Raw genomic sequence first — 26193 nt, forward strand, 5'->3', positions numbered from 1 at the left:
ACATATAGGCACTGAACTTAAAGCATCAAAACCATAAGGGTTGAATGCCCACAGCTTCAGCTGGCCCTCATGGGAATTCAGAGGATCGGGCCTGACATTTCTAACTCATCATCACCAATAAATCAGGTTTGAGAGCCAGCAGCGCTGATGGGAAGCGACTGCCATTCACGCATTGCAGACACATCTCTTTGGGCAATCTAAATTTTTTATCTTCTTTGGAAGGCTAGTGTAATTGATTCTGCGCTGGTCACTCATGACAGCAGAGTAAACTAAATGCAGGTTGCCCTAGGACTGAGATAATGCATTCCTGGCGGTGCATGATTTGGCATTTGGGCCAGTAGGAAAAACAGCCTTCTCTTCACCGTCCTCCTCCCTCCCCTTTGCTCTACCCTACTGCAGCCGTCGCCGCAAACAAACAACAACGTTGTCAAGATCCAAGGAGTTGCCAGTTTACATCAGAAGGAAGGCGGTGACACAACATGTCACATCACAGCACAGGCGCTCCAGCTGGCTGTAGAGTTGTCATCATTAGCAGCAAGACACCATTGGGAGCCAGTGTAGCTGGAAGTCGGTGTAGACAGGCATTTGCTCGTTACGGCTCTCTGTTTAAGATTCTGGAGCACCACTGACTGTCATACGTCATGTAATATGTCATGTGCCGTTTGCGCATCCCAGGGTATCTGATTTCATGAGCACGTTTTCTTTTCTGCTTCTGCACAACCAAATGCAATTAAAACGCCAGAATGCTTCTTGATGAAGCAGCTCAAAGCAAACTCAGGAAGGAAAAAAGAAAGAAGTCCTAGGGTAGTCAAGCAGTCTTAGGGCATGTCAACCCTTTGTCACCCACTCTTAGAAGTACTCAAACTACCGCAGGCAAGCTGGTATGACCAGCCAGCACTGCTCTGTGAAGAGTTCCAGCCTCAGAAGCGAGATAGCTACAGAAACAAGGTGCTGTCCAGCCCCATGAGCTCTGTCTCCTCAGGAGCCAGAGGACAATGCTACATTGAATGAGAATACATTTCTATGCTTAGAAGTCACTCCAAAACATGCTGTCACAGCTCCGAGCCTGTAATGACCCATTCTGTGACTTGATAAAGTTGAAAGAAGCTGCTTGACTCGCTGAAGAGCTGAGATCGCTGCCTCCTGGGGTAGCCATCATACAGGAACACGTACACAGCCTGTGACTGGCTGACCAACATAAAATACAAAACCTCCGTGCTGGAAAGCTTTGGTATACTTTTATCTGGCAGGCTATGTGGATATATGGTATATCCCAGCAGGCTGGCTGCCCTGCTAAATAGATGGGAGGAGAAACGGACACAAGAATGAATGGGTAGAAGAGTCACGGGGGAAGGTAACGGAGATGGAAGTGCTCATTACAGTATGATTAGTGCATCAGGCAACAGTGACGGAGGATAAGTGGTTGATGTGATATGGATGAGTGACAATCTCTAGCAACCCATGTACTCATAACTGAGTTGGTCTTCCTGGTGTAAGCACACCTGGAGTCAGCAAGCTACCCGGGGTCGCAGTGGATTGGGCTGTAGACATAGCTGACTATCAAGGATAAGACATCCCTGCACTTGATGGTCAGTTAAACATTTTCCAGGCTGTCTCCCATTAGAAATAAGGATTGCAGCAGCCTTAAGAACTAGATACTGCTGCTTTTGCACAAAGCAAATCCCCACACTCAAATGAGAAATCCCAACAAAGTCCTATTTTGGATACTGCTAATAGGAAAACTGCCTGTAAGCTCAAGTCTTTGCAGGATAGGACATTAAGATAGGGCATTACAACTTGATTTCACAACTGCTAATTACCTGTAGGAGTACATTATCTGATATTTGCTAGTACAAGGTGTGGGAGCCTGGAATCAATGAAAACCAGGTCATGGACGATGACTTGCTTTTAATGAAAATCTGCATGCGCAAGGATGACTTTTAGATTTCCATCCACAAAATTTCAATTGACAAACACAAAAACATGAGTTTCCACATGGGTGAAAGAAGCAAATTAAAACCAGGATTTTCTAGTAGCTTTTCATTTCTAACTGCAATCCTCCTTTAGAAAAGCTGTTTCCAAGTATGCAGAATAAAAGGTTCTCAATTCTCTCCCTCAACCAGAGCGCACATGAGCCTTCTGCGGTACCTGCATGGCCAAAGATCAAATACAATAGTAATCAATAGTGCCATATTTGACAGCCAATCATTTCAAATAACTAAGAGAAAATTGCTTTTGTTTGAAATGGAGTAACAGAGTTCAGTACAAAGGGTGAGATTCACTGCATTTAACTTCAGTACTCAAAAAGTCAAAGTGACCAATTTAGTCAATGGAGAGAGCTGTCTTCAAAGAACTATTGACATCTGTCTTGAAGCATATATTCTAGAAAGGCGTCAAATCTTGATCTTAATTCCAGATCTGTTAGTATTTTGTCCTAATCACTCTCCTGCTTAAAATCGTGTCCCTGCTCTTTCGTTTGCACTTTTTTGGGTGCCATTTGTTCTTGCCAGGTTTTTCTGCATTAGAGTGACAGGCTCTATATTAAAAGCAGTAATAATACTACACTTAGAAAGCCAGGAACTGAGTTAATTCAATAATAGTCAAGTTTATATGAACAGCTTATCATAAAACTCAGGACTTCACTGAATAAACATGGCATTTTTCATCAAAATCTGGATGGCTGCTTGGAGAAAGACAATAGAAATGAACCGTTCAGGTGAATATTTAATTTCTTAAGTTGCTATAGAATGAGTCAAATAATTCAATGAAGCAAAATGATAATTAGAAAAGCAAAACTCTCACAGTAGAAAAAATCTTTTCTTCTCTTCCCCCCCCCCCCCCCCCCCAGTCAGTTCCATTTTTGAAGCCTCTCAAATAAAAGAGTACATACTGAAGACTTACTTTGCTTTAAGTGTTTCCTCTTGGAAATTCCACTGAGGGTCTTCCACTAGCTGCAGTTCTCGTAAAACACTCCCTGGCTTGTAAGCTGCATTGATCACCATGCTGAGAACCTATTGAGAGACAAAACCGAAAACATTGATGGGTTTAACAGTAGTCCTTGACCACACTGAATACGATCCCAGGTGCTGCATAGACAGGAGCAGCGTACAGGTGCCAACTTAGGTTCAAGGCTGCACAGAGTAAGTGCTACATGCAATGAGAAGAGGTCCCAGATTGGTCCCAGTGCCAAACACATTGTAGATGACACGTTGATCTGAGATGGTGACTGCATTAAATGCTACTAGCTAACCCCAAAGATCTCCTGTTAATCAGTATTTTTCTTTGAGACAGATCCTCTCGCCCAAAGCAGGTTCCATTCCCTGCATTCATACTGGCTCAATTTAATCAAAAATGAAAATACTGCTGGTGGCTCAACCACGTATACAGTCATGTGTACCATTACACACCGAACACTAAAGGGGAAATTCACATACTTGAGGTCAGCAATATACTTAAGCATCTGAGTGCTGCATGCCTTGACTGTATTAACAGAATATTAATGAAGTCTACACAAAAAGAGTTTGCAGGAGGTGTGCTTGAAACCCAGTATGTGTCCACTCTGTACAACAAAACACATGTGTCAATCCATTTAATCCAAAGTCTCTGAGAATAAAAATGAGTCCTACTATTGGCTCAGGGAATCTAAGCTTTAATAGTCTATACTTGGCCTAAGGAGATAAATACAAGAAAAACAAATCTCTTAACAGCACCAGACCATGTGTTTGAACACTCTGCATTGTACGTACATGAATGACCCCACAGTGAGTCTGGATTGGTTTTGATATAATTTAGCTCTTTACCTAATGCCTGCTTCTTAATTCTTTGGGGGGCTGCAAATGATTTCAGTATGGTGAGCTTTAAGTTTCCTCAGCACCCATGAATGTGGTTCATCAGAAATGAAAAACTGACTAGGTCATATTGCAAAGAGCAATGTGTTTATGTTTTGGGGGTTTTTTCCTGTTTTTTTAAATCCAGCAACCTGAGGATTTTCTAGTATTTTGAAAACCTCGTAGGATGAATTATTTTCAGGCAAAGGCTTCACTTAATGCTGCATAGTACCATGTAAAATGGCAGTGGTTTGAGTTGCTTGGCTAGGTTACTTACTAGAGGCAAAATTTGATTTATCGTTGGGCCCTTGGAAACATTACTCGAGCCGCTCTTCAAAAAAGTGCAATTAGAGACTTCTAATAATTAGAGACACAAGCAATGCCTAATAATAGCACCAATGTCTTATGCAGCTCTAATCGCCTGTACATCTCAAAGGGCTCTATGAGGAAGGGCAGGAGCGCACTCCCTATCTCACACAAGGGGAAACTACAACACAGATTTACCCACAGTTCTCCAGCTGGTTCCCATCTCATCACACAACTCACTAGACTAGTTACTAAGCCACACGGATTCCCAAGAGAACAAAAGAAAGCTTCTGAGTGAGTCCATCCAGTTGCTCATCCATATCTTTTCTTGCCTGCTACTCAGCGTACAAACTGATGGGGCACTGGTCTCCGACACAAAGACACTGAGACATGATGCAGGGAAGCCAAAGGTGGGTTTTCTAAAAACATCAAGTGCCTGGGTAGCTCCCACACTCATTCACAACTCATCAGATGTGTTCCCCTCCTGATCAGCACATCCAGGGAGTTATTTAAAGCCTATGCAGGAGCTTCTTGGGGAAGCTCTCCTTCAGCACACTTCTACACCCACCCTGCTTGCCGGTGGGAAAGCCGGGAGCAGAAAGCAAGCGTCTCTTGCTGACCCATTCCCACAAACAGTGCTGCCCTGCTCCTTTATCAGGATGATGGTGTTTGTATGAATTGTCAGAACAGTTAGGAAATGAGCAAGCAAAGAAAACCCGACCTTGCAAATAACAGTGTGGCCCTGCCTGGGCATTATCCCAGACACATAATCAACTCCAGCCCTGCAGACACCAAAAATACCATGACTTTTCTCAAAGCTGGCTTGTCATCAGCAGGACTCTGTAAACTTCTAAATTCAGTTTAAAAAAGAGTGTTTTGTAAGAACAATAATCTCCCTTTAAGGGAATAAAAAAATGTGTTTTTTTTAAAAGCTTTGGCTTCCATTCTTCTTGCTTCTCATATAAGTCACTGAGCTGGGCATTACACCCTACAGCAGGAGTTCACCACCATGTTAACAGTGTTATCTTCTAACAACATTATCGCTTCATATTACACACTATTAAACACTAGGGAGAAAAAAGAACACCGTTTCTTGTGGAAAAATTAACTGTGATTAAAGCAAAAACAGTGAACAAACCTAGACCAGTTTCCAACTTTCCAGTTTCCAACTTTCCCTGGAGATGGAAAGTCACTTCACCCATAACAGACTCGTCAAATTTTGATCTGATTCACTAAATTCCCTTTGGCTGGAGTGTGACCAGTCTGAGATTTTGGTAGTTTATTTTCAACCCTCTCCATCAGGAATGGCTTGGGTGCAGCCAGCGGTGCCTTGGAGAAGAGGGGTGGATTAGACAACACCAGCCTTTGCTGCTATGCAACTATAAGGTTTTATTTTGATACTGCTGAACTTTGTATTTTCAGAGTCAAGTAGGCTGGAGTCACATCAGTGAGCATGAGCACACAGCACCACCACAAGACTCTACCCAACCTTATAAGTGCCTGACATCTTAGCTATAAAGTTTTCCAATGTCATAGATTTTCAAGTGCACAAGGGCCCTTTTCTGAGCATGTCTAGACATGCCTGATGCCACTGGGCAGTTCAGCACCTTTCTTCCCATCATAGCTTTTTGGTATTCACACACTTCCCATCTCTCCATCCTTCCTCATTAATGGCCCCAACCCTGGATGAAGTTTTCTCAGGAGGTTATCGGCGATGAGGTACAGTTCAAAATACCATTACACCTCTTCTGCTGTTCAAGATCAGCGTCCTTGTGAGGAGAAACTAAATTTCCCTCCTCTATTTGAGATGTAGCCTACATCTCCTACCTAACAGGAGAGACCCTAACTCCCAGGCTAGCCTCAGGCAGGACAATAAAAAGTTATTTTGTTTTCCTTGGAATAATGATGTGTTTGTGGGTCAGAGAGAAGGGAAAAAGAATTCTTTGGGACTCTTTCATTAGATGATCAAGCATCTAAAAGTGCGCACTTGTCATTGTGAAGGCTGTAGTGTTGACATGCTTATGACAGTCCATGATATTTCAAAAATACAGGTGGCCAGATCCTAAGTTGGAGGAACCATTATAGATGAGCTGAAGTCCACAGAGCAGTCTTGAAGAGGATGTTAGTGTACCCTCTTGCAGAAATGCAGTTTATATCTTTCCAGACTACAGAAGGTTTCTGCCATTCCAACACCATACCTGATCACTAATGAAAAGGCTATTAGCCTGGCTCAATCCTACACCTAAGGCTCAGTACAAGCTACTTAATATTCTGAGCACCATGATTTAATTATGCAAATTTCTCCTAAGAAGTCATGCTGTGCTCAAAAAATTCAAGTTGCAGAGTACAATAGCCTTTCTTCACAAATGCTGGCTGATTTCTCCTGTTTGCATCAGTTGGACAGTCACATTAAGTCCATTTTCTTTTTAAATCAAGAAGGAGCAAAGTGTCTTAAAGTAAGAGCAGGAAGCAATGAGGCTAATTAATCTTTACAGCATATTTCCCTAAGATATGGTCGGTTATAGATCATCTGAAGTCTTAAAAAGACATCTCATTTTGTTTTACAATGTTGCCATGGTAAGTTGTTGGCATAGATGGAAGAACTGTTCAGAAGTATTTTTTAGATATTCTGACCCAAGAACTAAATCTAAAGCTGACAATGTGTTTACTTTAATTTAACTTAAAGTTAGCATTTATTATGTATCTTGGCTACTATACAGACACTATTTTTCAGCCCAGATGCAGTTGTTGGATGGCAATAGTTGATGTCTCCACTGTATTTGGCTCCAAGTTTCAACTTCTTTTCCAAACAGGTATCTCAGGAATGAGATAAGCTTTGCAGCTGATGTTAAACAACAGGCATTACCACCTCACTTGCTTCTTGGGGTGAAAGAAACCACAATAAACCACTGGTCTCAAGAATAATGAACAGCCAGGCTTTAAAAATAAGTTTGGCACTAGATAGCACAAGAGTTACTTGTCACCCACCTAAGACTTTGCATGGATACAAGGATACACACACCCAAACACACACAGAATTAAAATCCGTATTTTTGATCATACCACCAAATAAGCTGCAATTGCTCTCAAGATTTTGCTGTGAAATCTTGCTCAAAGGGCTGCCATTCAGGAAGGCACCTGAGCAGTCTCCTCCCTGCAGAACTCACGACCTCTGAATCCAACACTAGGACGAAGCAATTGGGCAGAAACCAGGGAGATGCAGTAACAACACAGAACTCAGCAGAAATGCCTGTTCTGCTGGAAAAGAGGTGCTGCACAAAAACAAACCTATCTGTGCTGCTTCTCTCCCAACACCTGAGGTGAGAACAGCCCAGACTATTCAAATGGAAGGAGATGTTCCTACTCCACACTATAAGGGTATCTCCTAACCTTGTTTAATCCAGAGCCAAGCCCTACTGACCCACAGCTATCTCACTATTAGCCTGGGGGCTGCTAGCACCAGATTGGAGCTGGATCCCAAATGATGCTTCACTGCATCACTGATGGAGGTAAGGAAGGACAAGACCTTGGGGAAAAAGAGGGCTGAGGAGCATCATGAAGTACAGTTGTGCTGCATTTTTTGTCACACCCCTCATGATTGAGTGTGGAGGAAGGTAGAGGATGGGGAGCTACTCCCTCGGCACCCAGCCAGGACCAAGGTCTCCCATCACCTGGTGGTAGTGGGGAGAGGACATCTGCTCTCTTCTTGCTTTAGAGGTAATCCAGGTCAGCGAATGGGGTAGGAGTTGGTTGTTCAGCTGTTTTTAGTCTGGGGTTTCCATCAGTGCCAAACACAGCAGCATCTCCATCACAGAGACTGCTGCCCACTGTGAACTGGCTGAGGAGCGGCACAGATTTTTAACTAGAGCATCTCTAAAGGCAGTGAGTTATGGCTGGAAACCAAGGGTGATTTAAAAAGCTCTTGCCAGACTGCTACTGACTCCATTTTTCCTTCGTAGCTGTTGTTTTGAGTTGTCTTTCCCACCCTCCCCTGTGTGTTGCCAAAGTAAAGCCCATGTATAATTTATCTATTCCAGAGAAGTTATGCTGATGCATAATTTACAATGGCCTGCAATTTTCCCATATAGCGAGAGAGAGATAATTATAATGCATTTGCATTCTCGGGGCCACATCATCAGTGGGTGTAAAGCGAGACAAAGGCATCAAGCTCAGCACTGACACTGGGTTCGGAGGGATGGGGACCCTTGTGAGCTCTTCAACTGTGCAAAGCCTTGTGGCTGTGGTCTTGGGCTGGAGGAGAGATCTCCTGCACTGTTCTCACCACTCAGCTCTGCAGTCCTTTTGGGTGTTCTGGCAGCTGCTACAGATCTTCACCTTGATGCAGGGATGTCTTCTTCGCCAATTCTTGCCTCCTCCACGTGCTGGGTACCCCTATCCTCCCCCCTGCCCATGGTTCTCTGAGCTGCTGACACCTCTCTCATCTCATTAGCAGATGATAGGAACCAGGTATATCTCCCCTACAGCAACACCCTGAATGTCTTCCCTTCACCCCTTCCAGAATTTGGACCTGGTCCCCGTGGCCAGAATGAGCTTGAATTTATCTGCAAAATAACACTGACCAATGCTGCGCCATTGCCATTGTCCTGCATCCTTGGGAATTCATTCATGTCTCCAAAAGCAAGATGCCCATATCTCACTGACACTGCTATTTGCTCCTACAGCAAGCAATTCTGTAAGGAGGCAGAGCAAAAGAAAATAGCCTTTCTGTAGGAAACTCAGGTTCGTTTCCACAGTAGGTAATTGGTCCCATTCTTGAGGAATTTGGAGAAGCTGGTGTTAGTCTATGCAGCAAAGCCCTAAGATACTAGGGGAGGACCTGGCAGAAGCTTTGCACTGCTTATGTTTTCAAAATCCAAATTCCAGGAGGAAAGGAGGAAGAAACATTAGCATAAGTATTGACTGTGTATGCCTCATGTTTCCCCCATGTTGCTTTTTCATTGCCTGTTTTTCAAGTAGCAGCAGATTGCTAACGCTCCCCATCAGCAAGCCGCTATGGACTTGCTTTCAAATTTGGCAGCTGTCAACTTTTGCTCTGCAACCACTTTATCCTGCTTTCCGCTGAGGGCTATTTTTGACTTGCTTCTTTGACACCCAGGTGTCCCACCTGCACAGGCAGCGGGTTTACTGGGCTCTCTTCACGGCCCAGCTTTCAACTGTGTGAGACAACCAGCAGTGCTGTTTTGTATAAAGCAGTGCATATAGGTGATGAGGAAGTGAATGGGGACATAGAAGTCACTCTACAGTACAGTACAGACATGTTTTCAAAAGTGGTGGGTGATTTGGGAGGAATCTCACCTTTCAGGTGCTTCTGTTAAGGGCTGGGATTCATCTCATTTCAGATAACTGCAAACATCCTGAGCTGGGCACCGAGGGTCTTGCAAATACATCAGATAAATGGAGACATAGAAGTTCCCATGCTTTTCCACCAAGGGCAGACAGAGCTCCGATATGCCCCTGCATCCATATCAAGTGGGGTTCATATAGGTACAGATCAGAAAGCTGGAAGATCTGGATTTCTAGAAGACCCAGGTCAAATTGAAATGGTGTCCGAGACACCAACGGCACCCTACTTATCCAACAGTACCATCTTGCTGTCCTCTTCCACCTGTACTCATCTTGCTTCTCATCTGTATATGGACTGTAATGTGTGGAAAATATTTATGCATTGTTTTCAGACAAGCTAGCTTTTCTCTGAGGTGAACAGCAAGAGCTCAAGACTCTGGATTTGGTCAAAAACAAGCACTGATTTGGTCAGGATGAAGTGAACAGATGGTGGTGCTCTGCCATCCCTGCTGCATGGGATTAACCATCCACATTCAGCAAGAGCTGGGTACACCACAGCTTCCACTCGGCACATCATACACACCCCTGCTTGGCCTTCTGTCCTGTTCACTTTGGATCCTGATCGTTTGGGCCCCATCGGACCATGGTCACACATACAAAGGTGTCACCCACACTGAATCTGCTGGCCCAACAGCATCGTGGATGCTGAGAAACAGGCTGATGGCAACAACCACAGAGGTCCTCTTTGGGGACGGCTCCAGTCAGAACATGAATTCTCTTGCACACAGTTAGATGAAACTTGCTCCCAACCAACGGAACTCCCCATGTTTCAAAAATGTCACCTCTCCCATCAAAACCCACAATGCATATACCTACCCTCTCTTCCCAGCTTGCAGTTTTGACTTATGGAAACCACTACAGAGCTCCAGAACAATTTTAGGTGCCTTGTTTTCAAATTCTGGGCCTGGCAACCCATGACCCATGCTTTCCCCTGAAACCCCCCAAAAGATAGCTGAGCCGTACCTCTTTGAGGACCAGCACACACTTGCCAGGCCCGACAGACTGAGGTAGCTCTGCTATTCTGCCTTTGTTTAAATATGGACCTGAGAAGCAGCGGTGGTTGATGTAGAGCTGGGGACAGCAGTATCTCCCATTGATGGTGCCTGCAAGGAGAAAGTAGCATTGATGTGCGTGTAGCACTTTTGTACAATAAATCAAGGGCCCTTCTTCTTCCTCTTAGATGTGGGAAGGAGGGGAGAAGAGTAAATGAGGCACAAAGAAGTCTTCCCTTGGGTACGAGGTAGAGAAGCCTCTGCTACTCGAATCCGTCCAACATGGGAAAAGCAATTGCTTTTAATAGCAACTGATTTGGCTGCACACCCTACCAAAAGGAGAATCAGGAAAAGATTTCATTCATAACATGACCTGAGGCTCTTTCATAACTCACATCACAGATCGACGTGAGTGACTCAGTTGCAACCTGCCAGAAAGGGAACATATTAGCTGCCTATCACAGATATGGAATTGGCTCAGGGAGAAAATTCAGGTGGAGGGCTCCACAAACCCCTGTTCATCTACTGTCCAATCCATTAAGGACCGAGGTGCCATTACTCTTTATAGCCCATGGAGAGAAGTGGGTACTTCTAGATGCAGTTCATGTGCTATCCAAGTGGCTACCCACTTTTTGGTTATCATACCCAAAAAGAGCCTGTTTCTCCCCATTTGATTGTAACAGGGCCCTGGGATGTTGGCTCAGATGCCAACACGTGGCCTGCAGTCTGCTGAAATAAAGTGAGTTATATCCTTCCCCTCCTGCTGAGTCTATGCAATTAACTGGATGAATATTGCACTCTCAGAGCCTCCTGCCATTGCTAAAAGGGAGAAAAGGGGAGACCTTATCGCTCTCTACAACTACCTGAAAGGAGGGTGTAGAGAGGTGGGTGTCAGTCTCTTCTCCCAAGTAATAAGTGATAGGAGAAGAGGAAATGGCCTCAAGTTGTGTCAGGAGAGGTTTAGATTGGATCTTAGGAAAAATTTCTTCACCAAAAGGGTTGTCAAGCATTGGAACAGGCTGCCCAGGGAAGTGGTTGAGTCACCATCCCTGGAGGTATTTAAAAGACATGCAGATGTGGTGCTCAGGGACATGGTTTAGTGGTGGACTTGGCAGTGCTAGGTTAACGGTTGGACACCATGATCTTAAAGGTCTTTTCCAACCTAAATGATTCTGTGATTCTATGAAAATTTGCCTGTAGCAGAAGTAGCAGCCATGCCACACAGTTATGATGCTAACACAGGGATGCATTAAGTCTTGGTGTAAGCCATTTCATGGATGCCAATTAAAAAGTCATATCCATCTCCACCAGGGCTTCATCAGCTTGGCCCTAACATCGTTAACTGAAATGGGCAAGCTGCAGGGGAACTCCAATAACCCCAGCAAGACATGACGTTCACACATGGAGGACCAGACCCTCACACGCTGTACATCAGAGACTCCTCGCAATGTTGGTGGTTCCACACCACCTCACACCCCCTGAGGATGTGGTTCCATCTCCCCACCCGTATGAGACACTCACTCCTTTTTTGGGGTCACTCCCCTCCATGCAGGCAATGGGTCCTTGAAATAAGGATCCTGCTGGTGCCGAGCAGCCTTACCTGTTGTGTCTGGCTGAGGAACCGGGCAGAGGTCATGAGGTATTTTCTCAACAGGCACTGTGGATGGTAACCTGTTAAACAGCAATTCAGTGTATTTAATAGTGTCAGACGGGGCAAAGGGGCAGAACCAGCCTTCAGGCTGGACCGACAGATACGCCACAACCTGCCTGGACCGAGGAATGGAACTACCTCAAATGCAACCCTGCTTCCACACAGCTTATCATAGCCCAGGGCCTGCATATTGCAGAAGAAGGAGCCAGATCCACCACTCATCCAAAAATATATTCTGGTCTGTGACCTTTAGTCCTTCAGGCTGCAAATATTCGTGCTTAGGTCCCTTGAATTCTAGTTTCTAGAAACTGCAAGGACTAGATAGGGAAATACCCTCCTGGTAGATGTCCATCTTCCATAAGCATCCCTTACTGGCCATCAGACACTGGCTACACAGTCCCAGCCAGTAAAATATTTCTATTGTAAAGACTTTCTTACACGTTCACAAACATTTTAGATTTAAAGGAACCCCCTTGCCAACTCTGCTGCAGTATCTGGGCAGTACTTAGCAAAGTCACTCAGCTGCTGTGTATTATCTCCCCTGGAAGACCTGATGCATCCCTGTAAAAACATCACCTTAAATAACAAAAACTTACTGCTTTTCTGGTTGCACAACTGCGATTCTTCTCTTCCTTCGCACTGCAAAAATGAAGCAAGAAAGAAAAAAATAGTTTTGTACCCTTCCGTCCTGTAAAATATACCCATAACACATAAAAAGCTGTATAAATGCACTGACTATAAAATGACTTCTAACACAATGAAATGGTACTTAATTACTACCGCCATCTTTTCTTGGTATTTTTTAAGTAAGTCACTACATCATTAAAACCTACTTTAAAGATGTAATAATACATTTAATCTTTCCTCTGGAATGCTAATATCGTGTTTTATGGGATCAGTATAAAAAAAATTAAAATAAAAACACAAATATTTTTCCATACAGAAACACATATGGATAAGATTACATTTTACAAGCTTGATTACCTCCAGCATAATTTATCCCTAGCTATAAATTGCAATAAGGCTGCATAATGTTGCCATAGCAGTATTCTCCCAAATTAGGCCCCGGCTGCCTGATTTTTAACTTAAGCATATTTAACTCTTCAAAAGGGTTGACACATTTTAAAATTTGTCTTTCAGATGTTAATTAATATAAACAGCAAGACTAATTTTTCGTCTGGTGGCTTGAGATTGGCGTTGGATAGTTTGTGTGAGGAACAAGAGAACAACGCCAAGCCACAGAGCACTCACAAAGTGCCTTCAAATGAAAATGGAAGGGAAAGAAATTGATCTTAATATGCACTGGAGGCAGGACAAAACACTATGGGCTTAATTGTGCTGGGAGAGATTTAAATTAAACACTAGGGAAATCTGAGCTGGTAAAGGCAATGACATAATGGGGCAGATACCCTGGGAAGGGGCAAAAAGTCAATCACAGGAGGCCAGCAAACATTTCTCAGTTTAGATGGATCAGATCCTGTTTTGAAGAGGGAGCACCTGGATGGCCTCTTTATGTCCATTCCACCCTATATTTTATGAGTTTTTTTCCTGGTTTGAGATCCAACGTCCCTGATTCACTCAGCTGCCCGAATGAACTTGGCTCAGTGCAACGAAACCTGGTTTCATGCCGGCAACCCCATCGCAAACCCACAAGCCACACTGTGCAATCCCAAACCACATAACAGCCTTTCCCAGTGCAAACAATCCCATTTTTAGAGGGACTGATCACACAGACAGCTACAAACTGCATCATACCAGTGCTGCGGAGTCTGGTCACTAATTAGATTTATTACTATTTATTACAGTACATTTACAGCCTGGTTACTAGTCTGCTAGTTAGGTTGGTAGTTTCAAGAATTGGAATACAGACATAAGACAAACTCCCTGATAAATCTGTTGATGTAGTATCTATGCTGCTTGAGGTTTCCATGTACTTACAAACAGCTTTGTGTGGTGGAGTTAGGTTATAAGCATTCGCTTCACACCAGCCAACGGGGAAAATGTCCATAGACTCTACATCAACTATGTACTCTGGAGAGGGCATCTGTAAACCTATAAACACAAATTTATAATGTAATTTAGACATGGGAATACGGAGCTCAGAGCCATTCGAGCATTCATCATGAACCAAGGGAAGCGAATGATGGAACACGTAAAAATAAATCTGCTTCCCTGCATCAAAATCAGGCATCATTTCATCTTCAATTTTGCACAGACAGCAATGATAATGCCGTGGCATTTACAGTGCAAGGTGATTCCAGAGAAAACCCCCATTAAGAGCACTCCAAGGGTGCACGGTGAAGCAGCCAAAAGCCAGTAAGGTTAAACATGCATGACTTCTCCCAACAAGATGTCCTCATTGCCCCCTTGGTTTTTTTGTAGAGTTGCACAAGCAAGTTAGCAGAACTTGTTGGGTAATTGCTCTTAGTGGTAAGAGAGTTCACATGGGCTGTAACAGGATGGTAGCTAATGTGATGGGCCTTTATGCCCCAATGCCCCCCTGAAGCTTTTTTGTGTAGTTCTGCCCTTGAACCACTGTTTTTAAGGGTGGGAGATGACCACTCTTCTGTCTAGAGATACCACGAGCTCTCCTAGTGCTCCTCACTGCACATGAAAGATGAGCTGATCACCCAACAAGGGAGAGGCAGTAGAAAAACCCCAAGTGGGATAGATGTACTAAGATCTCTTTCATAATACTGACTCCAAAACCCCACTGAAAATCTCTGCTTAAAGCAAATCTCTTCCAGTTTGGTTATGTCTCCTTCAGAAGACACTCTCCTGTCTTGGTTTATGTGGGTCGCACTCAAAGCCCATTGCAGCAAAGGGAAATATTCCTGCTGGCTTTGAATTCTTTTGGAAACAACTCTGGGTCCTGAGTCAAGACACCACTTAATTAGTCCAATTCAAGTCCATCTGCGCTGGCACAGCCTGGCCAGCTACTTCACTATTCTCTGCTGTTTCCACCCTAGGACCTAAAGCTCCAGCACCAGCATGAGATGATCTCCTAATAAAAGAGACCAAAGGATCAGCAACTTCCCCTGCAGCATCCTCGCCTTTGCATCTGTTACAGCATCCTTGCCTCCTGCTTAATGCAGCAGTGTTTGACTGCGCACAGCTAGAGGACTACGGGGAACCTCCCACTAATGAATGTTCATCAAGGGCTTGCGGTGTAATTGAAACAGTAATTGAACTTTGTGATGGGAATGGCGTCGAGGCTGAGACGCAGCATTTGGCTTGATCTTGTCTCTAGTAATAAACTTGCTGCACTTTGAGAGCGTGTGGTTGTATGAAAACCCAAAGGAAGCAGGGAAATAGGTGCTGGTGCTCACACTGCTGGAGGAAATAATTAAAAAAAATGAAATCATGACGTCTGCATAGATTCATGGATGTCTTCATGGTATTCCTCTGAGCTCTGCATTGTGTTCACACATTATACAGTCTCTATTTCCCTGGGATATGGGGAGGGGAAGAGGATGGGATGAAGGCACATGATACAGGACACAACCTGCTCATATGAGCAGCTGAGCCTCAGTGCGAGGTCTCAGCAGCTGGCATTCCCTGCAAAACCATTTCTCGTGAGAAAATACCAAGAGGCCACTGCTCAGTTTGAGCCTGATGAAAGCTGCACTCTCCAGTGGGCAAAACATTTTTGCCTAACGTCACAAATCCAGCCAAGGAACTGATGTGAGAACTGCTGAAGTCAGTGGCAAGACATGCACGAAGTGAGTAAGCTATGGATCAAGCCCTAAACAGAGCAAGAGATCAACACAGTCCCCACTGAAATTTCACCAGATCTGGAAAAAATCCATTATTTTCATTACTGTAACTGTTCTACGGTGTTATTCTGACCCAATAAACAGATCAAATGTACCTTCCTGCTTGCAACAACAATAGATGTGACAGGAAAATTTTGGTTTTTAAAGTTTACAGCTGCAGCTGCCCTGATGAGCAAGGAAGCACCATAATGTCTGTTCTCCCACAACACCGCTATTCCTCTTGTAAGACATATTCACAGGTACTCTGGCCTCCCTGGCACTGCTTCTTCCCTCTGGCAATTGATAACCCTGCCTTCCACTTCTGACATGTTACTGCTTCGTTTGGCCTCACTCATATAAGTGGAAAACAGCTTGTTTGAGACTCATTAGTTTCATTTGCTGCATTTTATGCTGCCATCTTCTCAGACTAAGAAATGTCCATGAGACTTGAGAGGTTAAATGGAAAAGAAGAGAATAGGAAAATTGGAAATAGGGTGAGGAAAACTTCCATATCCTGCTACAAATCTTGGGCAGAACAGAGCAGCAACTCCGGAAAACTCTCAAAGGGAAAATTATGGAAAACCTCCCCAGAGAAGTGATTAACAAAAGGGTTTTCCTCAAATTCCTAGGCTGTGCACAGAGTGTACATTATTACTTGTATAAATTTACAGCAGAAAGCTTCAGCTTTAAAATCTAAAATGAACCAGTAAAAATTAACAATGCAGATGATGAGTAATAAAGTAGCAGAAAGTGATGGGATGTGCACAGCCTCGGATCAGCCCTATGCTTCTCTTCCACCACGGGGGAACTATACTGCTGCTCATTAAATGCTCGCCCTGAAGTTTACAGAGTTTTGCTACTGTACAAAGCGTGATTTATTAAGCAATGTTCCCTCATGTCTAACTCGACTCTGCTTAACTACTGCGTCCTATTTTATGGCTGCAGTTCGGGCTGTCAAACAGCGAAACTGAGAGGGCAACAATGAAAGCTTCAGACGCGCCCATGATAAATGGTGGGACCCGAGGTCTTCAGCGATGGGCTCCCATGGTAGATGGGGAGTCTTGCTGCTACCAGAATATAAATAATCAGTTAGAAACAATACTGTATTAATGGAGTCAAAAAAACATGCCACAGTTCAAGCCACATTTATTTTACAACTCTGCAAGCAGGGTTTTGTGTTTTTTTTAATGCCTAGTTTTAGCGTAACACTGTGCATACTGTAGTCGTGTATTTCCACAGCAGCAAAGACTTCTTTTTATTTTTGCAGTCTTTTGCATCTTTTCCTTTTACTACAGATCATTCTGTTCCTGGTATTGAGATATAAAACAAGCATAAAGCATCCATGTATCAGAACTCAAAAGACAACGAGATGCACACAGGTTTTTTTATGACACGTTGTAAAAAACATCCTTTAAGAAATTAAAAGAGTAAAAGACAGGGAGAAAGAGTTGAAGGAGGGGAGCAAGGTGGGATTGTGTGCCCCTCTCCTGCCTCTATCCAGGGTCTTGGAGGACTAGCTGATTTAAAGATCCAAGAAACAGCACTTCCTATTCACTATCATGGGCAAAAGTTTAGTGAACACTGAGTCCTTTTGAAAGTATTATGGCTTAGGGGAAAAAAAAAGGAAAGAAGGATTCCCAAACCCCATAAAATCTGCATATAAAAGTGAAGGCACCTGGCCATTTAAGAAGGGGAGTTGTCAAAATGGGTCAGAATCCTTGACCGGATGGGTGTAAATTCGACAACAGCCTTAGTGAGAACTGAATTTCAAACAAGCATTGGTTCCAGCTCTTTAACAAAAATATTTGCCCCGCGTCCAGACCAGGCTGCAGATAAGCTTTGGCTACCTCGAGTCGGAAGGCAACCAGCGGTCTCAGATGAAAAAAAACAAACCCCACCATTGCACACAGCTCTACCAAAAGCAGAGATGCAAAGTCGTATCTGCTCTGTACACTGGAGATAATCACAGAGGAGACAAACTGCCTGGGGTGACAGCCACATGTCAGGGATGGAGAAGGTTGACAACCCAGCTCTCCTACGTCGCCCACCTCTGTTGCATTCGGGCGCATGCCTGCAGCTCCGCTCTCCCCAGATCTTAGCTGGCCCAAACCATGAGGGTTAGCAGCAAAGACACAAAAAGCACGAACGATTTGGCCTGCCAAGCTTTAGGTCAGGAGGAATCTCTCTTTAGGTAGTAATTGAGTTATAAATCTCTGAGAATGGGATTTATCTCAGAGGCGTCAGGAAAGCCTTGTCTACCATATAATTCTACTTTTGTAGAGCTAAACGCCACAGAACATCTGCCTTTCTTATATTTTAGAGCAAGCTGCTAGCACAGATGAGGAGCTTTGGGTTACCTGACAATGTTTTTACTAACTCTAAGGGCTTTGATTAGAGACCTTTCCACTTGTACAAACTGCACTGCACATTGCCAGATGCTGAAATACTTCTTGGGTTATGATAATCAATGCAGCACGATGTTGAAGGTGATGTGCCAGGGGATGATGAAGCAATACAGTTAGTATCAAACTGGCTTCCACCGTTTTCCAGTCCCAAAACACTGAGAAGTGAGCATCTTGCAGAGGAGGGAAGGTGACTTTCTGTGCAGATCAGACTTGAGACTTCATCTCACATGGGATCTCTGCAAGAACCCCTTTCCATGACCCGTGTTCCTCTGTCCTTTCTGGAAATCATGTACCTGGCTAGGGTTTGTCCACCCATTAACCCTTTCCTAGCTGTTTCACCCTGGAAGGACCAAAATAAACTTGCATTAATCTCTGAGAATGAGGGTTCATACTGCTTTTGCAGAAACAATCTTGACAGCACCCCGGATTTAATGCACTTCAGGAGAATTATTCATGAGCCACCATACTGACCCCACAGGCCATCAGAGAAGACATGGGTGACTCCTTTCCTCCCTCCCACCTTCTGCTAGAGAGCTCCCATGGAGCAAGCAGGTGTCACTGACTTTAGCAAAGGAAAGACTTGCTCTGTTTCCTTTTGATTCTGCTCTCTGCAGGACAACTCTGCAACCTGGAGCCCAGCACAAGCTTCGTTTCTCCCCATCCCTTCTTCCTGTTAGGAGATTGGGACACCAACAACATGCACTACTCCCTGAGCTGCAGAATACGACTGTGCCTTGCTTTCCTCCCAGCTCCCTGAGACAACATGCCGTTGTATTTCCTCGGGTTGTACATAACAAGCGTTTAAGAGATGCTGCTCTTTCATCAGCCCAATCTCTCAGGGACGCCTGGAAACATCTAGTGGCATCTATCAGAAACGCATAAGCAGAGCTGCACAGTATCTACCTACCAGCATGTGATTGCAGGCAAAGGGGTGGAGGTATTTTAACATCATGCCTCCCTGAACCATCGTAGCAGCTTAACCACATGCCTTTTATTTTGCAAATGGGAGGGTTCCAGCAAGATGTTGCTTTTTGACTGTGTCAGGGCTGGCGGCACAAGGGACGGCACCTGTGTCTTATGCATTCATCAAGAAGCAGAAGCACAGATCTTACAGAGGCTGGTGATGAGCAGGACTATGGGCCACTGTAAGTGCCTTTGATATTTCATGGTTCTCCAGAAGAAAGCAAAGAAGCATATTACATTTGTAGTTGATGCTGACCCAATTACTATTGATTTCAGAGGGAAATTGAAGCTCTTATATTCATTATAGATGAAGCCAGTAGTTTCAAACAACAGTGTGTTACCTTGATGGGTAAAAATTAAACTATGTTATGACAATGATGCATGCTACCAACAACTTTATGGTTTATCACAGTGCCCTTCAAAACATTTAAATGAGCATTCTGCTCTCGGTGACATTACAAATAACACTGTTTTTAAAGCAATAATAAGAAGAATCCCTATGTTGTTCTAAATTACACTTACTTAAGAAGTCCTTGCCCAGATGAACTGAGAAAGAAAGTCCCAAGAGCAAAACCACATTAAAAATGGGCTCATCTGTACCTCATTTCAAGAAAGGTAGAAATGGAAGTTTTGATATGGTATTATGCTCTGCTAGTTTTTCAGCACTCTCCTAATACTGCTTGTACAGTGGTGGTGTTCTCCATGGGATGATGGCTTTCTAAAATCTGTATTATAGAGTTACTGCCTGCAAGAGCTCTCTTAGATCAATTAAGGAAATTATACAATCACAGAGAGGAGGGATATGAGCATCCAATGGCTATAGTGAGGAGCAGCATATACTGCAGAAGTTTTATGGATCTAGGTGAAAAAAAAGGAGTGGAAGGAAGGAAGGAAGGAAGGAAGGAAGGAAGGAAGTTGCAGGGGGACAGGAGATCCCATGAGAGCCTCTTGGAAATCACAGTGGAAGTCGCAGCCGCACAAGTGAGGCAGACATCCATTCCCAGGATGGAGGTCTATCATGATGGCAGTGAGGAGGTTTCTATCGTCAATGGAGATCATGCTGATAGAGTCCACATGGATGGGAGGGTGGAAGGTCTTGTGACTCCCTCGTGGAGAGAGCAGGGGAAGATAATTCTTAATAACATATTATTGGTCAATGTGTATAAAAAGGAAAGGCTGGAGAAAGCAGTATTGTGCAGAGGATGAAGGACAAAATCAAGAGAGCATTTGAGTGAACCACACAAACACAAGAAGCCTTTACAGCACATACCTTCAAGGTGAAGCCACATTAACCGTCCTTTAACTGAGGTGATAGAAGCAACACATATCTCTGCAGGGTTCCTGGGGTTCACTGCCTCCAGCTTCATGTTCTTAGTAAAGCCACGACTGAAGGATGTCTGAAAGAGTCAAGGACCAACACTGAAGCATGGCACTGCAGCACTGCATGACTTTAATTAGGCTGTCCACTGGGAAGCATAAATTTAGCATGGTTTGCTTTTCACTGGAAGTACAGGATACACTGAAGAACACAAAGGCATCCAGATTCAAAATGGAGCTGCCCTGGACACCCATATGAAAAAGCAATGATGCCAACAAATCAGGAAGCAATGTATTTCATGGTTTACTCCAATCCCTAACTCGCAGAGACTGGGAGGAGGTTTCTGCACACCAGCTCCAAGTATATTTGAGTGCTTGCTAGTGATGCATTTGCTGGCCACTGTTGGTGACGAGATACTACACAGAGGGTTCCCAGATCTGCTGAGCTTGAGTATCTCTCACTTTGCTAGGAGAAACCTTGTAAAGCAAATAACCCGTCTTGCCTGATACAAGAGAAACTTCTTCACACATTTAGTTGCCCAGGCTGACTGAGGCTGGAGAAATTTGAGTAGCCTACTCAAGTATGGTTTTCTTCATGGAGTATTTTAAGCTCAATGTACAAGGTCCTTCCCTGTAGACTTCAGGTACATAAGCTCATCGGTTGCAGGTGGGTGTAGATGGAACCAGTTGTGTTTACTGCTACAGCAGTACCTCTGTACACTTAAATACAGCACCAAAGAAATGGGTCTTTCACAGGTTATCTGAGGCCTCCACTGCCCTCCCACTTTTCTCCAGTGAAGGCAAAGCCAGGCCAGATATTACAGCAATGATCCCCAAATGAGTGGTCATCACCCCAAATAAGAAACACAGGACAAAAATGTGGGGACATGAGCTTGCGAGAATGCAGCATCCCCCATTGTACTAGGAGTTTGGGAGCCTGAGAGAAGCTGCAGTTCAAATCATTCAGGTACCACTGCTGTAGGCTAATGTACGCGTTGGCAAACTGCTTCAGTCTGAGGTTGGCCTGGCCATGTAATAGCAGGAGGCTGCTGACCAGTCCCTCCTGCTCCTGCCAGAGCCAGGATGGCTCAGCCCCAACATAACAAACCACAGCTCCTGTTTGTAGCCATTGCAGGTGATCCCAAGTGCAGAGGGATCCCAAGACCCCACAACCCTCTCCAAAACCTTCCCCACAAGCTGAGCCTCAAGCTACTCTTCACCTACTTTCATCCTTTCCCTCTGTCCCTTACAGTGTCCTTTCTCCCTTTGCTTAAGGCCAGTCCCTTCCCAATATCCCCACCACTACTATCCCTGAAAACACACTAATGCAATACCCGTGGCCATGCCACGGCTTCCTTTCCTGGCATTTTCCTCCCCTCTGTCCCACCTGTTCTGCAACACATGAGTTCTGCGTGCTTGCATCCCTCTGTTTGCACACAGTAGCACAAAAAGGTTCCCCCTCTTGGCTGAGATTTTGGCTAATAATAATTTAGATGGGTAATAATTGTCACTGACTCAAAATGACACCAATCTCTCATCCAGCAACCCCATATGAGCAACTGGAAGCCAGACTCAAATTCAATCCTTCTGCTATTTGTACAGCACCTAGGACCATGGGTACTTCACCTTGAACAATCACTGGGAGCTCTTTGTGAGACTTAAAACTTCTGCATTTGGTCTTTTTTTCATCAAGAGATCGTCCAAGAACGTGCTGCTAGTCTCAAACATCACTTGGACTGTCACAAGCCTTGCTCAGCTTCACCCTGTAAAAGCTGCCAATGGCCAGGACTGCAGAAAAGCAGGGTGAGTTTGTTTAAATGCCTTTTATGTTGCCTAACAAGGAAACGTCATTTATCATCACACCGGCTCCTTTCATTGCAATTCGGTGCTGGAGGCTAATTTATACAGAATCGATGGCAAAACAGTTAGCTGGGAGTTTATTTTACTAAGCATTTGGTCATGTCAATCCATTTCATAACTGCCTCTCCTTGTTAAATATCCCCCCAGGGGAATATTTTCCAGGGGGGATAACAGGGGAAACAGTTACAGCATATCCACTTCCAGCACCACGTCTGGCTGCACTAGGTGGAAGATGTGCTTGCAATACAGCTTCTATCAAAGAGCCGCTCACAGCCACGAAACAAATGGACCGGCCTGCCAGGGAGGTTGCACAAGCGACAACAGCAAGATTACATCTCTCTGCAGAGAACTGTGTTATCGAGAGTGAAAGAATAACAGACACACGTTCATCTGATGAACGTTTCGTTAAAAAAAAAAAAGGAAAAAACAAAAGTGCTTAGACCTGATTTAATCTTCAGAGGATATTACGCAGAGACTATTCTCAAGGCTGCCAGTGCTGAGAGCATAGATCCATTACTTGACAAAACGAAATGAGATATAAAGAAAAGGGAGGGGTGCTTGCAGAAGAGAAGAAATGCAGCAATTGTCCCACTCTATTGGTGCGATGCAGCATTGTCCAGCTTCCCTCAGCACTTTCAGAAATCTTCGCTTAAAGTCCCTTGAGGCAGAGGGTTTTGCATAGGATGGCACAATAAATGGGGCAAAGAAATCCTAACTCTGATTTGATTCCCAGTTCAACTCTGTTGATGATACAGGTCTTCTGAATTCATCAACAAAAAGTGTTCAAATTCATCAATTCACCATCAAAGGTCTGTTCCAAGCCAGGGTGCCCTTGGGCCATCACAGATGAGGAAGGCCGTGCAAAAACATGGCTGTTGTCTTGTGAGACATTCTGAGTCTCCATTCTGCTTTTCATAAACACCCTGTCCCCCATTCTTGTGACTTCTGAGTACAGTGAAAGACTGTAACTCCTAGAGGAACCTGCTTCTCCACTGTTCACAACACTGCTTTCTTTTGCAAACCCTTCTGCGCTCATTTTAGGTATCACCACATTTTCAGTTATTGATGGGATCTCAACTTCCATCAGTTGATGGGAGCATGAAGAAGAGCACCAGGTTATTGGAAAAGGCAGAAGGCTACATCTGCCTTTCACCAAGTGATGAATACTTGTTGGATCAAGCCACGCCAGACTGTCATTGCCAGAAAACAGCCTGCAAAAGACTATTTCCAAAGCTCCAAATCTTGATGGCCTCCAGTGTACTGATGTGCTGCTCACTCTCACATCACTGTTGCTGTATCAAGGAAGCACATGAACTGTCCTAAAGACCAGAGCGTCCATGTGGGTTAATCACTCTTCTCACACTCTGAGCGCAACAGCTTCAACCTTAGCTTTTAAACGCATTTGGTTTGCTTAAATGTATCCCCCTGGGAACCAGAGAAAACACCCAAAATGTGAACAGGGCCAGATGATATCACACAATTTTTTTACCTAATTTATTTTTTTAATAGTACTTGAATTACTTGTAATGGTCAGTTGAGATCCTTCTTGTGCTAGGAGCTGTACAAAATCAGAGAGGAGATGAAGAGCAGGAAATCTAAATGAATCAGATAAAGACAAGAGTAAGATAACATTTTTCTCTTTTAGGGATGGAAACCTGGAACACTTCTCCAGCTTCATTCCTAAGACAGACTCATGGTGGTCTAGGGGAACCTCCCAAAGCCTTGCTGCAGCTTTTCCGTGCAAGCTATTTTGTTTCACTTGGATCGACAGGAGCGACGCAAAGGCAAAAAGAGAACTTACGTTTCTAAAGCACAGGTGAGGCGCTGCCTCCGCTCCACACTGCTTCTGGTAGTCTGCCCAGTCAAAGTCCTGGCCAGAGTAACCTGTAGGATGAAAAACAGAAAGGGCCATCAGCCACCACTTCACACCAGAGAGAGAGCGCGAAATGGGACCCAAGCAGACGACCATTGGTGTTTCAGCATCCCATCCTGCCTCAGTGAACTGTGCAGTATCAGCAGGCAAGTTCTCTGGATGCCTGTTTATACACCATGAGAACCAATGCCAACGCTTCTCCAGCCCCCACTCACACACCTTCTGCATTTTGCTTTGAAAACTCCAGGTCTTCGTTAAAAAGTAATAAAACACATTTGTTTTCCTTATTTTCCCTTTCCTGTGAGCATCTCCCAGGCTTTAATAAACCCATAACTACCAAGAAGTGCTACTGTCCTCAATTTCCAGGTGGGGCTAGTCATGGACTTCTTTCTCCTTCCTTTAGCTATGTAAAAGATGGGGTTACAGAGCTGAAAATTAAGGGTCCCTCAGCAGTGGACAGGGAGAGGACCAGCACAGTCAGAGGCTGATCCATCCTCTTTCGAAGCATGAGATAAATTCTCTCTCTTCATTGATATGGATGCACCCTCCATGACTGACTTTCCAGCAGCTCAGCATACGTGAGCTGAATCCCATCATAGTAAGCACGTTATCCAAGGTTGTATAGAAAACTGGAGCAGAGCAGGAAAATGAACACAGATTTCCCAGCTCCCAGACTAAAGGCTCAGCAACCAGATGATCCCTTCAGCCTCTGCTTCTAGGAAAAAAAGGGAAGCAACATCCATTTGTATGAGCATCTCTCAAACAGTCCCATCACAGAGAGACAAAACAGACCTCTGCTCATCCATTTTTCTTACCTGGCTATTTAGGCAATAAACTCTTGGGACAGAGAGGGGGGAGTTATTTGCTTTTGGGTTTTTTTGGGGTTGTTTTTTTTTTTTTTGTCTGCCTCAGTCTATATTTTTCCAGTGCTTGAAACCAATGAGAACTAATCCTGTCCAGGGCCCTGTGATGATACTGTTGATACTCTAACAACATAATCGCAGAACTACTCTCACTGGAAAGTTTTAGGAGTCACTTAAAAGCCATATTCTCCCCTCAATCTACCTGCTTGGCATCTCGGCCTGGCCTCATTTCACAGAACATCCCTTAATGCCTTTTTCATTGATAGTCAAAAAGGGACACTCAAGATCAGATGGGAATGAATCATTTATGACAATGAAAATTGTGACATTTTTTGTAGGCAAGAAAGGACTGGAATACTGAGTGGAGTCACCTATCAGCCACCCAGATCCAAAAAAGGACGTAAAAATTTTAAAAATAAAGTCCCAAGCATCCTGCTAAGATGCAAGTATCTGGGATAAGATGAACTTCTAATCCTAACGATTGCATACATGACAAATTAATGCGATGAAGCCTCGAGCAGAGAGTGTCCTAAAAGATGCCTGTCTCTGTGGGGCATCAAAGTGCATAATAATTGGAAAGACAGAAATAAATACGCACAGAGAAGTAAAAAAGTCAATTACATATAGAGAATGTTCATTTTTCACACGAAAAGAAATATCCTTGCACTGTTTTTTAACAACCAATTTCTGCAACAGTATTTTCTTTCTGCTTCTTCTCCATTTCCTTTTTGCTCTGGTTATTTGTTTGCCAGATACTTTTCAGCTTCATAAAATTAAATGGAAAACAGGAGAAGTGTACATGACGTCAGAAGGAGATTCATCTGATCGCATACAGATTTTTGCAGAGGAGATGCCTATAACTGTGCCTGTCACCCTGGGTTCCCTACAGAGTCAACAGAGAAACAGGCAGACCTAGAGGTGATCTGTCTGTCCTCCTGCAGAAGGAGCAGAATCGCCCTGTGAAAGTCCTTCTCGCCCTCCATTGACTCCAGAAGCAGCTAGGGTGATGGGCTCAGG

General features: G+C 44.1%; 1 protein-coding gene across 1 annotated transcript in view; it reads right to left on the reverse strand.

The window, feature by feature from the left end:
* Positions 1-26193, reverse strand: part of SFMBT2 (Scm like with four mbt domains 2) — a 101130-nt gene that overhangs the window by 11647 nt on the left and 63290 nt on the right. Inside the window, exons 9-15 of the mRNA XM_075491515.1 lie at positions 24242-24324; positions 20534-20660; positions 14079-14192; positions 12737-12779; positions 12090-12160; positions 10461-10600; positions 2902-3011 (exon numbers count right to left, since the gene is read on the reverse strand). Of these exons, the coding sequence (XP_075347630.1) occupies positions 2902-3011; positions 10461-10600; positions 12090-12160; positions 12737-12779; positions 14079-14192; positions 20534-20660; positions 24242-24324 (688 nt within the window). The remainder of the gene's footprint in view (positions 1-2901; positions 3012-10460; positions 10601-12089; positions 12161-12736; positions 12780-14078; positions 14193-20533; positions 20661-24241; positions 24325-26193) is intronic.

Source organism: Mycteria americana, chromosome 1, assembly GCF_035582795.1.
Source record: "Mycteria americana isolate JAX WOST 10 ecotype Jacksonville Zoo and Gardens chromosome 1, USCA_MyAme_1.0, whole genome shotgun sequence".
NCBI lineage: Eukaryota > Metazoa > Chordata > Aves > Ciconiiformes > Ciconiidae > Mycteria > Mycteria americana.